Source organism: Spermophilus citellus (assembly GCF_964194105.1).
Source record: "Spermophilus citellus genome assembly, chromosome: 10".
In the NCBI taxonomy this organism is placed as follows: Eukaryota; Metazoa; Chordata; class Mammalia; order Rodentia; family Sciuridae; genus Spermophilus; species Spermophilus citellus.
The window spans coordinates 130,687,351-130,706,020 of NC_138197.1; the positions used below are offsets into that span (position 1 = coordinate 130,687,351).

The window sequence follows — 18,670 nt, forward strand, 5'->3', positions numbered from 1 at the left end:
ACGTGCCCATTTTTCAAACAAGCTGTTTCTGAAATTTTATGTGGTGAAATCAACTTTGTTAGGTATCAGAGAGCCTGTTATCTGAACTGTATAGAACATCCCATAGCCATACGTTGTCTTGTAATTAATTTTCACGTGTGTAGTGTCTTCTTTAAGAAGTGTTGACTTTAGTTCAGTCCTCTTAGTACTTTCTCACCTGATTGTAGGGTATCTACAAATAATTAGCAGGTTGTGCCTAGTTTTTAGATGTCTGCCTGCCTTGTACTTTTCTTTCTAGTATCTTTTTTCATGATCACAACAATCACTTTTTTAATCTTCTTTTATTTTTCTTGCTTCGAGTTTTTCCAAGGGCTTAAAATCAGGTTATTTAGGATGGGTTTGAGGTCCACAGGAGCAAATGCTCCTGTCAAATTGGGCTCTGGAGCTCACAGCCACCCTTCTGACCCTCTGCAGATGTCCTTTGGCCTTCTCCGTGTGTTCTCCATTGTGATCCCCTTTCTGTACGTTGGGACGCTTATTAGCAAGAACTTTGCTGCTCTACTTGAGGAGCATGACATTTTTGTCCCAGAGGATGATGACGACGATGACTAACAGGTAAGACTTGCTATTCCCTTAAATGGGCAGTAGCAGGAAGAGGGTGGAGCATCTGATGTGATCTGTGATTCAGTCTGGCCTGGTAGCAACATTTGGACATTCAGGTCAGAAACTTCTATAAATTAATCCACTTCGTGATTAGTGATTTTATTTTGCCTTTTTCTTATGTTGGACAGGGATAAAGGTTGACTTACAAATTCACTGCTGTCTCTTCAACTAGATCTTAGGCATCTATTCAGTTGCCCTTGACATACTCTTAATTCATTAACTCATACATTTCCTGTCAATTTAATATGCCTTATACACCCACCACCAACAGCTTAATTTCAGCTGCTCCATACTGAAATTTGGAAACTGGCAAGTCCTCACCATGTCAGCTCTGCACCAGAACAGTCTAAGCATGGGCATAACTGCCTGGTTCATACTGTTCACAGACCCTCCCCAAGGTGTGCCGGCCCTCTTCTCATTCAGCATTCTTGTGTTGATTTCCTGTGTTCTGATATGTCCTTTTCTGGCAGCACAGCTGTCATAAATAAGGACACTCCTGACTCAGCCTGCATTTAAGACTTTCCATGATCTATCTGGTCACACCTCTTATCCCACGTTCATCTTCCATATTCCCAACCACAAGAGGAAATGCCCTTGAGAGGACCAGGCCTTCTGTTCTACTCTGGTGAGCTATCCCCAGGATTCATAATTTTTCAAGTACCTTCTTAGCCCCAAGCATTGGCTTGTCACTCAGACTGCTCTTTGTCTTAGTTCCACCCATTCTTCAGTGTCTTTGATAAAGTTTCCCTTTATCCCTTCATCTGAGAGTGACTTCTGCTTTGTCTGAGTGACCCTCACCTTTCTCACAACATTCAGTATATTTGAGTGGAGTGGCACACGCCTATAATGCCAGAAAACTTAGGAAGCTGAGGCTGGAAGATCACAAGTTTGTTTTTTGTGGGGTTTTTTTGTCGTTGTTTTTTGGTAACCCTGTGCATGCTAGGCAAGCGTTCCACCAACTGAGCTATATCCCCAGTCCCTGGAAGATCACAAGTTTGAGGCCTGCCTCACCAACTTAGTAATATCCTGGGGTGGAAATGGGGACGTAGCAGTGAAATACCCTTTAGTTCAATCCCCAGTATCAAAAAAATAAAAACCAATTTAAAAAATTTCAGTATTATGTGCTTAAACACCCACATCCACACCAAAATTCTACCAGAGCCTTAAGTTTCTTACTGGAGGGAACATTTTATACCTATGAACTCCTAGTGCCTGGTCTGTGGTGAATGCCCAGTAAATATGTGAATAAATAATCAAAGATCCTAAGAACTGCCTTTCTCCTGCCATGTTTAGCAGAAGCATTGTTTAATTCTTTTTCAGTAAGTGGATGGAGGACTCGCACCCACTTCACTATTGCTCTCTTTTCTTACAGGGCATGGAAGAGGTATGGAAAGGACAAAATCATAGCTGAAGGAATGGTGATGTGCTCAGCCCTCCTCCCCTACAAGCAGAAGGGCTCAGGGGAAGCCCCCAGTCCTGCCTCCTGCGTGGTCTGTGAACACAGCCCAGATCCCCACATTCTGGGAGGTTCCCCAAGTTGTGCTGTCCACTGAACACTGGAAAAAGCAAGCTGTCAAATTATGAATAATATTAATAAATATCAGCTGTGTGTGACTGAAAGCAGGCTCTAGTTGTTGCACTGTTTTGGTCTTTTCTTTCTCATTCTGCAAAGTAGCCCAGATAGCCAGGCCTCTATGGATCCACAAAGGTAATTAAGGAGGCCTGAGACCTATTTTTTAAATTTACAAAAGCTCAATAGAAACAGTTTTCCTTCAAAGCTGCAGAGGCTAACTAAAGCCTCAAGCTTTTTTGGTCTGTTGTTAGTAATATTGGCTAGCTATGTGCCTATTAGGAGCTTTTATTATTTTACAGCTAGTTTAGTGTCATAAGAATCTTTTTTGGGGGGGGTACTAGGGATGAACTCAGGGGCACTCAACCACTAAGCCACATCCCCAGCCCTATTTTGTATTTTTATTTAGAGACAGGGTCTCACTGAGTTGCTCAGTGCCTCACCATTGCTGAGGCTGGCTTTGAACTCGTGATCCTCTTGCCTCAGTCTCCTGAGCCGCTGGGATTACAGGTATACATACCATCACACCCAGCTCATAAGAATAACCTTTTAAAACTTGGGTTCCTTAGGCAAAAATAAAGGAATCCTTTATGCTGAAAAGTGTAAGAATCCTCTGAGTGATTATACCTATAGATACTGAACTCCTTTCTCCAGCATTTGGACTCTCCAGGGAATGAACAGAGAATACCATCCAAAACAAATAGGAATCAGTTCTTTAACCTCCACTGATGTTTATTCTCCTTATATTTAGAGCTACACCAGTGTGCAAAATCAACAGGAATATTTCTGTTCTCTGTGTATGCATCCAATAGGCAGGGCACTAGCAGCCTGCCTGAAGAGTAGGAACTGAATTTCACTATGAGGACTGGTGCTTGTTGAAAGGGGTTAAGCCTCTGGCCATCAATTTTCTTCGGAACCAGAGAGGAAAATGGCCCATCTTATCAGGTCTTTTCCCATGCCTGTTAGTGTTGCTCTGACCCTTCTCTGAGAGCCAGAAATGGCTAATTTTGGATTATCTGTGCCCTAATACCAAGGCATCCAATTGTGTAGGCTAAGGAAACATGACTAAATTAATAGTCATCCAGCTTCATATCCAGTGTGAGTTTCTGAAGAGATGGCTTCATCTCTTCCTGTTTACTGACATATTAGACTCTGAGGAAGAATCCAATCTAATTTATAGCACACTACACAATTGAAGCAAAGGGAATGACGGGTATGTGTACCAATATCCTACTTCTTCAGGCTTGGTGAGAGAGATTGTAGGAAATTGGTTCACCAAGAGAATTCTACCATGAAGCAACCACCATGAGTTTAACTATATATGTTTATTTGTATATAGTAATTAAATATATCAATATGCACCTTTCTACTGAGTAGCTTCATGGGTCGTGGCCAACATAGAACTTGGACAGGAAATCCTTTGGCCTGGGTGCTTCTGTTTCATGGAAGAACCGCATAACATGTGTCCGCTGCTTCCACACTTTTATTGTTTCTTCCAATTCCATCTTTCCCTGCACAAGTAAGAGGAGAGGTGGTTAAGGTGAAGGAACACAATACTGAAGTCCTGGATTCTATTTTTGTGCTTGGCACTGACCTGAATGACCTTGGACAAATACATACCCCGTGAGGTAGTTTTTGTATGTGGAAACTGAAGTGGGACTAAATCATTTTGGAGGACTTTCAGACAGTCACCTCTACAACTGACTGCTTTACGTTTCTGCTTAACATCTCTCCTGGGTGACTTATTGATCCATACTGAAGCTCCTATTGATACCAATATAACTGAACAGGAAGACAGAATCAGGCCCAGAATTTGACTCCCATTTACACAGGATTCACACCCAGCTTGTCTGCCTTGTCCAGCTGTTAAGCTGGTGTCCAGGTAAAGCAGTAACTTCCAGGGATGTTGGTTACAAAGAGCTCAAACCTCCTCCTATATATATTTTTTGTTTGGTTGGTTGGCTTTTGCAGTACTGGAGATTGAACCCAGGAGTGCTCTACCATTAAGCTATGTCCCCAGCACTTCTTAAAATTTTTTAGACAGGTCTCATTTAGTTGCCCAGGCAGGCTTCAATTTGTGATCCTCCTGCTTCAGCCTCCCACATTGGTGATTCTTGGTTTTAAAATGGAACCCCCCAGTAGATTTTCCCTTCAGCAATCTTAGTCTATTTAATCAGGGGATAACCTCCAAGTTCAAGTACTCCTCTGAAACAGCAATAGTTGCTGAACCAGTAGTTACTTTTTTAACTTGGAGGCAAAATGTTCATCTGGGGAAACTGAAAACGCCTGGGACAAGTTGGCCAGTCCTTTAAGCTGGTCTGGGAAGGTCAGTTACCTTAATGACCAGAAGATCAACCACCCTGGGGTCTGTGACGTGGGCATTCTTCATAAACATTTCTCGGACTTTATCCCGTCCCTGTTTCACAGTGATGTCTAGCTGGAATAAGTGCACTAAAGAGAAAACAAGATTTGGGATAGAAATTACACAGCTAAAATAGTTTTTAAAAACTTAAGTCAGTGGATGTTCACTGAACACATACAGATTGTGCATTCATTCCGTGCACCAAATGTCAGCCTAACTAACCCTCAGCTAGTTGCTTGAGGACGTGAGGATGTGTGAGACATGGTTCAATGAGTTTACATTTTGTTTCAGGAGACAAGACCACAGCATTTGAAGAAACAGTATATAGCACAGTTGAAGAGTGTGATCAACCTGGGTTCAAATCCCAGCTGCTGTTGTCAGCTACGTGATTCTGTGTAAGTTAACAACTTTGTACTTGAGTCTGTCAGTGAAGTGAGACCACAAGACAATAAGATGCATAACTCTAGAGTTGTGATGCTGTGAGATATAAAATGCTTACAGCAGTGCCTAACATGGAGTTGACTCCCGATAAATGTTAGCAAAATTATTAATACAGGGCTGGGGTTGTGGCTCAGCACGTGTGAGACCGTGGGTTAAATCCTCAGCACCATATAAAAATAAATAAACAAAATAAAGATATTGAGTCCATGTATAACTAAAACAATATATTTTTTTAAATTATTAATACAGGGGCTGGGGATGTGGCTCAAGTGGTAGCGAGCTTGCCTAGCATGTGTGAGGCACTGGGTTCGATTCTCAGCACCACATAAAAATAAAATATTGTGTCCACCTAAAACTAAAAAGTAAATATTTTAAAAAAACAAATAAATAAAATTATTAATACAGGGTCCCACTAAATTGCCCAGGCTGGCCTCAAACCTGTGATCCTCTTGCCTCAGTTTCCTGAGTAGCTGGGACTAGAGGCACATGCCACCATACCCAGCTTTTCCTTTCTTTTTTGTGGTGCAGACAGTTGAACTCAGAGCCTTGTTCATGCTGGGCAAGTGCTCTACTACTGAGCCACACCTGAGAATTAGCATTATTTTTATATGGAACAATCTGTACAATATGGTGACAGGGTTGAAATTTATGTAAAATAATGTGGCATGGGCTTTAGTATCACATGAACTTGGGAGTTGAGAGAGATTGCTTAAGGGTTTCTGCAGGTACGGAAGACTCTAATCCAACAAGCAGGTTTCTTGGAAGAAGGACAGAAGATATAGTTCCAGTTCTCTAGGTATTAAATTCTGATTAGAGGAACAGTCATCCATGACTGCCAACATAAAATCATAATATTCCCAATCCCTTAAGTTAGCACCTAAAATAGTGACAGACCTTCAAGTTTGTATGGCACACAGGCATGTGGATGTCCTTTGAAAATTAGGTTTCAGTCACTTGTATTCTCACCCCCTGGCACTCAGCCAATTTCCGTGGAGTGCTGTAACAGGTATGAATAGGCCCTGTGAGCCAGGTGGAATACAGACAGGGTGAGGCCCCAGTAGGTTGGTGGGACAGCAAGCAAGGCTGACAGGCTAGAACTAGTACTGTATACTCACTGGGTGAGGATGCCTTGTGTTGAGGCCAATGCTGTGGCTTGGCCACCCTGATCTACAGAACTATCACAACTAACTCTGAAAACTTATGAGGGCTATCTCATCATACTCATAACTTAGCGACAGCCATGGAGTAATAAATCTTCTGCCAAGGAAATAACATGCCATGTTGCAAAGAAAACAAGGTTTCTTTGACCATAGAATAAGTAATAGCAGATATCTAACAAAACTGGCATCCCAGCTTGACAGGTAAATAAATGTTAATGTTAATGACAGAGATGATCACTCATTGAAGTATCCAGTGTTGTCCTGGAGCAGGTCCTTAAGGACAGCCAATTTTGTAATCACTTCCCAAATCTGCCTTCAGTTTGGTAGCTTATAATCAACCATGGTGGGAATATTTATACCACAGGAAATGGTAAACTGTAGCGTGTATAAATTTTGCACCCCTCCATCCCCAAGAAAGCTGGTCATCCCTTTATCACATTAGGGATTTCACAAAAAAGCACAGAAAAGTACAATAGGATGACAAAGAGATGCAAAAACAAATGAAAACTAGTATGAGACCTGGGATTCAGAATCTTCTCTTTCAGGAAAAATCAGGCACGAGCACTGTGGGAATCATATACAAGTTCCTGGAAAATAAGGGCCTAGAATCCAGGTGGGTTTTTTTTGTTGTTGTTGCTTTGTTTTTTCACCTACAATCTTGTGCTCATTTAAGAGGAGAAATACGAGGAATCTTCCTCTGCTATCAGTGCTTGCCTTTTCTACACTTTTATATCAAATTCCTGCCAACCTTAAGAGGCAGCGCTTCCAGGGATACTTATGGGAGCTGGTACCCATCAGTTCCCCTTCCTCAGTGCCCATCTCCCCAGGGAACCCTTCCCTAGAGAGAGACATTCCAATTTTGTCCCAGGCACCGTCCTCACATCCCAGCCAACTGAACACAATCCTTCACCAGTGAGAAAGGCTGAAGGAAATCAAATGAAAACAGCCTAGCTCTAGTCTGCTGAACTTGGTCTAAATCAGTGGTTCTCAAATCAGGGATGATCTTACCCCCCAGAACATTAGGTAATATCTAGAGGCATTTTTGATTGTCACAACTAAGGGGAGAATGCTACTGGCTTCTAATAGGTATATGCCAGGGATATTGTTCAACAGCCTACAATGCACAGTACAGCCCTGTACAATAAACTATCTAGTGCAAATGTTGGGAAGCCCTGATATAAATCAATTCCAACTGTTCTTTTTCAACTCACAGACTCCTGGCTTATTCTTTAAATAGTGAACATTTACATTTGAGAGGCTCAAAAGATAAGTAAGAATCTCTTTTGGATGAAAGATGACTTTTCCAGTCTGCTTTCCAAACTTAGTAAGGCTTTTCCGAGGTTCCTGACAGATCAGGGAGGATGACACTGATACAATTGTCAGCCTTGCTGCAGTTCATTCTGGTATCATTCACACCAGGTGATCCTTTGATGCGAGGCAGCATGGTATAAGGGAAAAGAACACAAGGGCAGGGGTCAAACAGGCTGGGTAAAGCCTCAACATCAGTATGAACATTCCTAGAGAAAGACATTCCAATTTTGGTCTGAGGTATACCTTCTTGCCTATGTTCTCTATAGGAAAGGAAATAACCTCTAATCTAATTGCTGTATAGGAATATGGTAGAGAATAAGGAACAGCACTTTGTAAACAGTAAAGCATGAGACAAATGTTGGCTGTTAAAATTTTTCAGCACTTCCCCCCATGATACACCAGGAAATTATCTGGTTATGTGCCTACCTTCCTCACTTGACCACAAGATCCTGAAGGCCTTGTGGGTGAACAAAAAGTGTTTTATTCACGTTTGTTTCATTCTAGGTATCTGGTATTGACCCTACAGTACAAGAGGTGCCCAGTGAAATGCAGAATAAATCAATGAATTTTCTGTAGAAAGCCTCCTGATATCTTCTGGCCAGCAAGCAGCATAGTTTTTTTTTTTTTCAAAGAAAGGATTCAAAGGCAGTTCTGTCCTCGTGCTCCCATGCCAAAGTGGATCCCAGAAGCTTCAGAGAAAATACAGTAGGCATTCAGAGCCAGTTTTTTGGTGCTGGGGATTGAACCCAGGGCCTCATACATATTAAGCTCACACTCTACTACTGAGCTATATATACCCCAAACTCCAAGAGCCACATATTAGAGTTGAATAATCAGGGTCTGAAAACTGGCTCTTCCACTCATTGATAGTGTGACCCCAGACAAGTCTGTGTGCCTCAGTTTTCTCATCTGTAAGGCAGGAAACAAAGCCTGACTTAAAATAAGGCAATGTAAAGCCTTTAGCATAGTTTTGGGCCATATGTAAACATTTCAATAAATGTTAATCATCAATTCTATTACTTATTCCCAATCCTTGATTTGATTATTTAGCTGGAGTTCCAGTGATGCATGACAGTGTAGCATCTAAGTAACTGACCAGCTACAGATTACTGACCTTCCCTATAGGTCTGACCTTTGCTCCCTTGACCACTCCCTGCCCCCCATTCTGACCCTGTTTTCTAGGCTCCTTAACCCCTACCTTCTTTTTCCCCTCTCAGGCCCCTTCTGACTCTGGGATTCTCTCTCCAAACAGCATTTGAAGGAAGATCCTGGGAAGGGATGATTTAGAAAGAGCTGGGTCCTGACACTTGCAATACCTGGGTTCCATCTTCAACTCAGCCATGTCATGTCCTCCTTAGTTCCTCTCTTTCAGGTGGGTTTAAATTAAGGTCACTAGCAATCTCTCAAAAAGTCAGTCTGAGGACAGGAACTGTGGAGCACAGTTCCCACATTAAAGAACTGGGCTCTACATGGAAGCCCTTTCTAGGGTAAGCCCTATAAAAACAACAGTAGCCAATAACTTAATAAGGGTTAACCAAGTGTCAGGCCCTGTTCTAAGCACTTTGGATATATTAACCTACATAACACAGTAACTCTCCGAAGATACTATCAGTACCCCCATTTTATAGATGAGAAAACTGAAACACAGATGAAATAACTTGCCCAAGGTCACAAAGCTACTAAAGGGCAGGGCCTGGAGATGAGTGCAGGCTTATTCTAATCTCCACATTCTGCTGCTTCTCATACATAGGGAAGTGTCAGCTCTGAGAGTGCTACAATGCTCCCAACTCACTCAAACATGCCTTACCCCTCAGACTAGCAGGGAAGGTCCAAGTTAAAACACACTAAGAACAACAAGATAACAAAGCATGGACAGTCCCACAGTTGTACTACCCCTGAAAGTTTAGGTGGGATTTTCCCCAGTCTTTATTGGATAAAATAAAGTGGGCAGCCGGGGGAAATCAAGATAAGAAAACAAGCTCTGCACACAGGGAGTTTACATACTAATCCTTCAGCTAAACGGACTGAATCTCTGCCATCTGGGCGAAGGAAGGGGTTCTGCGGTAGAAGTGGGGAGACCAGCAAGTCTTGGGAGACTGGAGGGCAAGGAAGCCATCTAGCCTGAAGAGACTGGAAAAGGAGTCGCTGGCTTACGGGACGACCTTGGGAAAATCACTTCCCTTCTCTGGTTCACTTTCTGGTGGTGACAGGAACTGGATGACTGCCCGAATCCTATGGCCACTTTGTTTATAAAACCCAATGGGTGTCTGAAACTGCCTTTTGGAACTAGAGTTGACTCTGGGTTCCGGGCCAGAACGCTTCGCTTCGCCTCTCGGTGCCCTCAGGTGCCTCATCTGCATAATGAGTCGGTCACCGACAGTCCCTGCTCTCCCTCTAGGCCTCGGGAAGAACTAGGAGACAGGACACCAGAGCGCCGAGCGCGCCTGGAACCTCTGTAGGATGCTAGGAACGACTGGTCTGACCTCGGCGCTGCCTTCAGGTCGGGTCCACCTTAGCTCGAGTGACCCTCTTCCCCTGAAGCACCCACAGTCGCCTCTGCCCAAGCTAGTGACCTCGGCTCGGTCGTGAGACCTTGGGCAGCTGCATCCGGGGCCCCGCCTGCGCCGCTGCCTCTCACCAGTGTTTGGCACCTCCCGATACCAGGCGCGGTAGAGCTCGCGCACTCTCCGCTTGGCCTCGTTCATGTCCCGACTGAAAATGGGCTTCACCGAGGTGCTGGCCGCTGCAACAGCCCCGCGCAGGCTGCTCGCCGCCATCTTGCTGAGGCGCCGCCTCCCACGCGCGCGTGCTCCTGGAAGGCTGTCGTCCTCATTGGCTACAATGAGACGCCACGCCCCCCTGTTGGTAGGCAGGAGGATGGCTCCGGGGCTCTCCGATTGGCTGGGAGCCTCTGTTTAAGCGGGAGTAGCCGGGCTCGGAGAACGGCGCACGCTGATTGGCAGAAATGCGGCTCCGCAGTTGGGCTGCTGAATTGTTGCTCCGAAGGGCCGTCGGGCGCCAGGAAACTGCTTCGGGATCTTGGACTGAGAGCAGGACCGTAGTTGCAGCGTTTCTAGGCGCGCGGGCTCCAGGTTTCCCGTCGACTGCTTGGGCGAGGGTAGCAGGACCGTGAGGGGACGTCTGAGGTAGATACAGGCGCCCGGGCTGCCGTGGCCCTGGCCTGGACCGTGGCGGCTTTCTGCAGCAACAGGTTGTTTGCTGATTTATTTTCCTAAAAATCAGTTCTTCCGGAGCGCGGTAGATGTTAGAGCGCCTCCTGGCTTTAGCTTCTGGGCACTTCTGAGCCCTGGGAGGTAGGTCACAGCATCACTCCATTTTAGACAAGGACTTGACATCCCAAGCCGTGGATCTCGCTCAGAAGCAACCCAGGAACCTGAGCAAGAAACCTGGAAAGAACCTTAAGTCATCTGTTTTGGGAAGCTGTCTGCTGGCATTTTCTCGCAGAACACCAAGGAGAACCTCGAACTGCAACGGAAAAAGTAACAGCTAACAACATGACAGGCGGTGCACTGGATTTTTTAGTTAGTTTAACCTCATAGGCCAGACAGGTACTGTGAGCATCCCCATTTTACTGGTGAGGAAACAGATGGTGCACTTTCCACCTGCCACATTAAGTTGCCTCCCTGCCTGACTCCCCTGTAGGCGTCTGTCTTTGTGAAGATTCAGTGAACAGGCACCTTGGAAGTACTGGGGAAGGGAGAAAGGACAAGGCTGAGTTTAGCTGTGGGACCCCAACTGGCTTGGGTAGGATCCTGCATCGCCCAATCTTTCTCAGTTTTTTTTTTTTTTCATTATTATTTTTGTACCAGGAATTGAGGGGCGCTTTGCCGCTGAGCTACATCCCCATCCCTTTTTTATTCTGAGACAGGGTCTTGCCAAGTTACTGAGGGTCTTCCTAAATTGCTGAGGCTGGCCTTGAACTTGGGATCTCCCGAGTTGCTGGGATTATAGGTGTGTGCCACTGTCCCGGCTTTCATATATTCTGTTTATTTTTTCTCTTCAGTTTTGTTTATGGCTTTGTTTTATAGAAATTTATTTGTTTATGAGGCAGAATCTAGCTAAGTTGCCCAAGCTGGACTTGAACTCCTGATTCTTTTGCCTCAGGCTTCTCAGTAGCTGGGATTACAGGAGTGAATGAATGTACTTGGCTAAATATAGAAATTTATATATTAATATATGGGGAAGGGGTTGTAGCTCAGTGATCGAGTGCTTGCCTACTGAATGCTGGGACCTGGGTTTGATCCCCAGCCCTGCAAATAATAATAATAATAATCAATAATAATAAACTGAGTATTTTACATCTTATTTAAGACTGTCTTTCCTACCTCAAGATTACAAATATGTTCTTTTTTATTAATACTTTTTTAAAAATTACCATTTTATGTTAATCACTGAGAATTTTTTTTATCACACAATCAAAATGGTATACCTCTATCATATTCAAGGAGCTATAAACACAAGCATCAATTTCTGTCCATTGATGTTCTCTCCTTTAGTTTATACCAACAATTTTAATTGCTCAAGATTTAGGTATGTTTTGATATTCCTAAACAAGTCTTATTTTTCAAATATTTTTGGCAATTTTTTTCTCCTTTTTTGATGCTTGTTATCAAACCCCAGCTCTGATTTATACACTGCTTTATATCCTCAGTGAGTAAAATCATTTATTTATTAATGCAGTACTGAGGCTCTAACCAAGGCCCTTGCTCATACCAGGCAAGTGCTGTACCACATTGAGCTACATCCCCAACTACTCCATTCACTTTTTTTTTTTTTTGGTCAATTTAAAAAATAATTTTATAAAGATTTTGATTGAGATTACTTTGAATAAAGAAATAACATCTTTAAAGAGAGCCTAAAGAATGGGAGAAAATCTTTGCCAGCTACTCCTCTGACGGGGTTAATATCCAGAATATATAAAGAACTCAAAAACTTAACACAAAAAAGTCAAATAACCCAGTCAAAAAATGGGCAAAACAACTAAATAGACACTTCTCAAAAGAAGAAACACAAATGGCCAACAAATACATGAAAAATGTTCATCATCTTTAGTAATCGGGGAAATAACAAGTCAAAACTACACTAAGATTTCATGTCACTCCAGTCAGAATGGCAATTACCAAAAATACAAGTAATAATAAATGCTGGTGAGGATGTGGGGGGAAAATTACACATACATTGTTGGTGGAACTACAAATTAGTACAACTACAAATTGGTGGAAAGCAGTATGGAAATTCCTAAAAAAAATTCAAGTGGAATTACTATATGACTCAACTGTCCCACTCCTTTGTATTTATCCAAAAGAACTATAGTATCACATACTATAATGATACAGTCATATCATGTTTATAGCAACATAATTCACAATAGTCAAATAATGGAACCAATCCAGATGCCCATCAATAGGTCAATAGATGAACAAATTAAGGAAATGTGATACACATACACACACACACAATGGAATTTTACTCAACTATAAAGAAGAATTGGGGGGGGGGGAATGAAATTATGGCATTTGCTGGTAAGTGGATGGAAATGGAGAACATGCTAACGATATAGGAAGGATCAGTGGAATAGAAGGAGATAGGGAGAGAGGAGGAACTAGAAAGGGGAAATGCAGAATGAATTTAACAAAGTTACATTATGTGCATATATAAATATACCACAGGGAATTCCACCTTTATATGTAGAAAGCACCAGTCAAAAATAAATGAGTGAAAGAACAGTAGAGTAGAGGAAGGAGAATGGGGAGGGTGGAGGAGAGGGAAAAGGTGAAACCGAGACTAAAGTGGAATAAATAAGTCCAAGCAGCATGATTTTGTCAAAAGGAACCCAAGACCACATATAACTTTAATGTGCTAATAAAAGAAGTGACATCTTTAAACTCTGGAGTCTTTCAAACATTCTGTCAAGGTAGTGTATTTCATACATAGCATGTGTCTATGTAGGAATGGTAAAAATTACAAGACTTCTGTATGAGGGAATAGTACTTATTACCACCATAGCATCTTTACCTGTTCCTCACATTAATTCTACTTCCTGCTGTGTCCATTGTGTTAAACCCACCTAATGAGTTAACATCAGCTGTTGTGCTTTGTGTTCTGGAATGTCTATATTACACATTTCTTTAAACAAAAAACCTCAGAATTTAGCAGTCAAAACAAATATTATGGGGTTGCAGCTCAGTGGTAGAGTACTTGCCTACGTCTTGTGAGGCACTGGGTTCTATCCTTAGCACCACATAAAAATAAAGGTATTGTGTCCATCTACAACTGAAATTTTTTAAAAAATATCTCACTGTTCCTATCAGAAACTCAGGTGAGGCTTAACCGGGTTCCTCTGATGAAAGGTCTCTCATGAGTCCCTCAGTTGCAGCCAGCTGGCACCATGGTTTCATTGAAGGATCAGCTGTGGTGGGGAGGAGAACATGTGCGGAGTGGTAAGGGTATCCACCTCTGAGCTTATCCACATCATTGGTGGCAGGTCCTGCTTTTTCACCACATGGTGTCACAATCCGTGGGTCTCCACAGAATTACCTGATGACAGGGCACCTCTTACTCAATGGCAGGCATTCAGAGAATAAGCATGAGCACCCAAGATGGAAACACAGTCTTGATCTTATTTTGGAAGTGACATCTCACTTCTGCCACATTTTATGCTGAAGTGAATCTGTCAATGCATACCACACTCAAAAGGTGGGATTCCATAAAGGCATCAAACAGGAAGTGGGGATTATTAGGGACCATAGCAGAGGTTGCCTATCAGAGTGTCTACTTAATTTTTTAAAGATTATAATTCTCTTGTAGAGTCACTTTATTTTTGTCTCTCTCTCTCTCTTTTTTTTTTAGAGAGAGAGAGAGAGAGAATTTTTTTTTAATATTTATTTTTCAGTTTTCGGCAGACACAACATCTCTGTTTGTATGTGGTGCTGAGGATCGAACCCAGGCCGCACGCATGCACATGCCAGGCGAGCGCACTACCGCTTGAGCCACATCCCCAGCCCTTTGTCTCTCTTTTAAATGTTTTCTTCAACATATGATTCATAGTTGTTTTAAAGTCCTTATCTGCTAACTCTGTGGATTATCCTTGGGTCTTCTGTTGACTATTTTATTTATTGTCATTTGTTTTTCCTGCTTCTTTTCTTCACATTTATGAGCTTTTAGTTATAAGCTAGACGACATGGATAATATGTTGTAGATTGTTATTTTCTCTAAGGAATATTAACTTTTAGTAGGCTTTGAGGCTTGAAGTTAGGCTTCTATCACTTGAACTGTTTTAGTTTCGTTTGTCCTTCTTGGGTGTAGTCCTTATTCCTAACATGATGCTTTTCTGGAGTCTCCACTGAATAACTGGAGAATGCGTCCAGCCTTCTCCACTCTGGCCAGGCCCAATGTCTCCCCTCCCCGGAACTTGCAACTGAATTTATCTGACAGCTCTCACCTTCTAGAAGCTGTTATCTGCTAGAACATCTTATTTGCTGCTCATGTACAGCCTAGCAGGTGGCTAAACACTTCAGGAGCGTTTTTCTGGAGACTTTCAGGCTCCTGGCCTATGGCTTTCTCCATTTTGCTTTCTTCTCAAATTCCAGTCACACCAGCAGCTGTGACCTTCAGACTCCCGTGACCATTAAGATTGCTGGTCCCTGTCTTGGCTTTACCTCCTCAGACCATACTTCAGAAAATGCTCTCAGAAAAACACCTAGGTAAATGTAGGGATCATCTCTGAAGAACTTGCATTGGGCCTGGCACAGTGGCACACACCTGTAATCCCACCAGTTTGGGATGTGGAAGCAGGAGGATCATGAGTTGAAAGCCAGCCTCAGCAACTTGGTGAGGCCATAAGCAATGAAGCGAGACGCTGTCTCTAAATAAAATATAAAGAAAGGGATGGGGATGTAGTTCAGTGGCCAAGTGCCCCTGAGTTCAACCCCCAGTACCAAAAAAAAAAAAAAAAAAAAAAAAAAGAGAGAATCTACATTGGAATCTAACTATAGTTATATAGTTTTATATATTATTTATGTTTTATATTATATTTTGTCCTGATTTTATGTCTGTGTTGTGAGAGGGTAACTCTAGTCAGGTACTCCCTCATGCCTGAAACTCCCTCACAGGGCCTAAGTGGAACTCAGATTTCATCAGCCATATTTTTATTTCCACCCTAATGGCCAATTCATATTTCACTGGTGCCATATCCTCTTATCTTTTGGGGAACATCAATCATATTTATTTAATGCCTCCTTTTATTTGCTCTGTTAATTCTTTCCTTTAGTCCTTAGCTCTTTTGTTTATACAGTGTTATGGTTTAGATATGAGTTATCCCCGCCTCAAAAGCTTGAAGGTGAGACAGTGTAAGGATGTTCAGAAGTGAAATGATTAGACATGAGAGGTACAGCCTAATCAGTGGATCAAACTACTGACATGGATTACCCGGGCCATACCTGTGGGTCCACGGGGTATGGTCTCTGGGGAATCAGGAAGCTCTCTGCTTCCTGATTCCCACGTCTGGAGCTGCTTTTCTCCACTAAGCCCTTGCACCGTGGTGCTTTGCCTCACCTCAGGCCCAGAACAATGGACTTGGCCATCTACAGAAGGATCTCTGAAACTGTGAGCCAAGATAAACTCAAACAGAAACATTCTTTTCAGGTCTTTTGGTCACAGTGATGCAATGCCGACTGAAACATACAGTTTGGGCCTCTCTCTCCTGGTGTTAGTTTTCTTCCAGTTTTGACAAATGCTTGGGTCTGTATTTGAGGTTCTCTTTTAAAGACCTTCCTACGATGCTTTTAGTTACTGTGGCGTGCCATCAGTCTGTGTAGGTCACGAGAAAACACCACTGGGCAGAGTGCTGGTGGTTCCATGCTGGGTGTCCGCGGCCACCCGCTCTTTTTTTGCCAGGTATTCCCACACTAGTTGCTCCCTTCTGGGGCTTCTTTTTGTCTGCTTGCCACAGAGGGAGAAGGAGAAGAGCCAGTTACCTCTGGTTTCACATGAATCCCCGCCCAGTCATCCTGATAGGGTTCTCTTCCCACATTTGCTCTCAGGAATAGTCAGAGACTCTGCCCTTCTCTGTGAGGCCTGCCTGTGCCTGGGTCTTGTACTTTGGTTTCCTCTGTCAACCTTATCCTGTTTGCCTTCCATTTTTAGAGTCCTTGAGCTTCTGGTTCAACAAGGGGACAAATACAACCAAATAAGTTGTATTTTAGACCTGCTTTCTTGTATCTCTGGTTTGGAGTAGGAGAAGGAGACTGTGTACACTGATGTCTGGATTCAGTTGAGAACCTTCCTGGCTGTCCTGACACAGCTGGCTTGGCTCAGCATAGATTTCTTGAGTCACAATGACTTTCTCTCAAAACTCTGTAGAATATTACTTCACTGTATGCCACTTTATTACAAAATAATAATGAATCCAGAATACTTAATGTCAGAGGACATTGAGTAACCTATTTTTTTTTCTGCCTTAATGCTTTCTTTTTAAAATTAAAAAATCTCTCCAGGACACACACACACACACACACACACACACACACACACACACACACACATGAGATCCTTTGTGTTATTTTTGTCTCTTTATGTTAATTTAAAAGTGTGTGATCTAGGGGCTGTAGAGTGCTTACTTAACATGTTCTAGGACTTGGGTTCATAAAACAACAACAAAAAATGTGATCTAAAGAGTCACAACTTTCTTTTCTTCAAGGAATCAAGAACTATTTCTTTTACTATTGTATTGCTTCTTGACTCTCTTCCTCTGGATATTCATATTATATGATTATTCAGTCTCCTAGGTTTATCCTCTATATTTTTTGTCATTGCCATTCTCTTTTCTTTTTTTCTCCAACAGCAGGGATTGAACCCAGGGGCCTTTTACCACTGAGCTATATCCCCAACCCTTTTTATTTTTTTGTTTTGAGATGGGGTCTTGCTAAGTTGCCCAGGCTAATCTTGAACTTGTGATCTTTGTCACAATTCAGAGAATGAACATATCACCCCCAAAAGTTTCTTCAGTCCTCTTTATCATCTTTCTTTCTCATCTCTTCTTACCTTCATCCCCAGCCCCAGGCAAGCATTGATCAGCTATCAGTTACCAAAGGTATTTGCATTTTATAATATTTTATATAAATAGAATCATACAGTATGTATTCTTCATTTGGCTTCTTTCCATCAGCAAAATTATTTTGAAATTTATCCATATTGTTGTGCAAAACAGTAATTAATTCCTTTTATTGAGTATATTCCACTGTATTAGTATACCATAATTCGTTTTTTAACTGACTGTTGATGGACATTTATGTTGTTTTCAGTTTCTGGCTATTACAATTGAACTTGTTCTGTATATTTGTGTACAAGTCTTTGTATGAAATACACTTTCATTTCTCAGCAGTGGAATGGCCAGGTAATATGGAAGCTTTATGTTATTTTAAATGAAACTTCCAAACTCTAACAAGTGGTGGTTTTATCATTTTCTACTCCCTCCATCAGAGGCTGAGTTTTAGTTGCTGTACTTCTCATCAGCACTTGATGCGGGCAGGTTTTTGTTTTTGGAGTACTAGGAATTGAACTCAGGGATCTTTACTACAGAGCTACATTCCCAGCCCTTTTGATCTTTTATTTTGAGTCAGGGTCTCACTAGGTTGCCAATGTTGCCCTTGTAGTTACCACCCTCCTCAGCCTGTTGCTAGGATTAATAGGCATGTACCACTGGCCTTTTATTTTGAGACAGTCCAATATTGAGTTCTTATTATAGTTTTAATTGCATCTCACTAGTGGCCAGTGATATCAAGCTAATTTTCATGTGTTTATTTGCCATCTATTTATCTTCTTCACTGAGGATATATTCAAATAAAATATCCATTTTAAAAATTAGGGTGTTTGCTTTCTTACTAAGTTTTGAGAGTTCTTTAATTTTCTGGACAACAATTATTAGATATGCAATCTGAGTTTTCTACTAGCCTGAGGCTTGTATTTTCATTCTGAGTGTCTTTAAAGAGCATGAGATTTTTATTTTTATTATATCCAGTGGTATAATATATATAATATATTTATTATATCAATACTTTTCTATTTGGGCCCATAATTTGGGTGATATATATGAAATATCTTTACCTAATTCATGGTCACAAAGATGTTCTCTTATTTTATTTATTTATTTATTTTTTTGTACTA

At 42.0% G+C, this 18,670-nt stretch overlaps 2 protein-coding genes across 3 annotated transcripts in view; one reads left to right on the plus strand and one right to left on the minus strand.

The window, feature by feature from the left end:
• SMDT1 (single-pass membrane protein with aspartate rich tail 1) overlaps nt 1-18,670 on the plus strand; it is a 155,480-nt gene that overhangs the window by 1,451 nt on the left and 135,359 nt on the right. Inside the window, exons 2-3 of one of the 2 annotated variants that reach the window (XM_081310348.1) lie at nt 454-594; nt 2,015-2,267. In XM_081310348.1, coding sequence (XP_081166474.1) covers nt 454-591 — 138 coding nt within the window. In that variant the 3' untranslated portion in view covers nt 592-594; nt 2,015-2,267. Of the gene's footprint in view, nt 1-453; nt 595-2,014; nt 2,268-18,670 lie in introns of those variants that run through there. The other variant, XM_081310349.1, reaches the window with a different exon arrangement.
• On the minus strand, nt 3,519-10,297 carry NDUFA6 (NADH:ubiquinone oxidoreductase subunit A6). The gene is made up of 3 exons (XM_081310766.1): nt 10,125-10,297; nt 4,548-4,663; nt 3,519-3,723 (listed from the first exon to the last, which is right to left on the minus strand). The coding sequence occupies exons 1-3, from the start codon at nt 10,261-10,263 to the stop codon at nt 3,592-3,594; spliced, it is 387 nt and encodes a 128-aa protein (XP_081166892.1). The 5' UTR covers nt 10,264-10,297; the 3' UTR covers nt 3,519-3,591.

Excerpts from the sequence above, each read along its gene's own strand:
- NDUFA6 (XM_081310766.1), bottom strand. The coding sequence starts at position 10,263 with ATGGCGGCGAGCAGCCTGCGCGGGGCTGTTGCAGCGGCCAGCACCTCG. Across the intron at positions 4,664-10,124 it reads TCGGGAGGTGCCAAACACTG|TGCACTTATTCCAGCTAGAC; the intron begins GTGAGAGGCAGC and ends TTTTCTCTTTAG. Across the intron at positions 3,724-4,547 it reads TTGATCTTCTGGTCATTAAG|GGAAAGATGGAATTGGAAGA; the intron begins GTAACTGACCTT and ends TTACTTGTGCAG.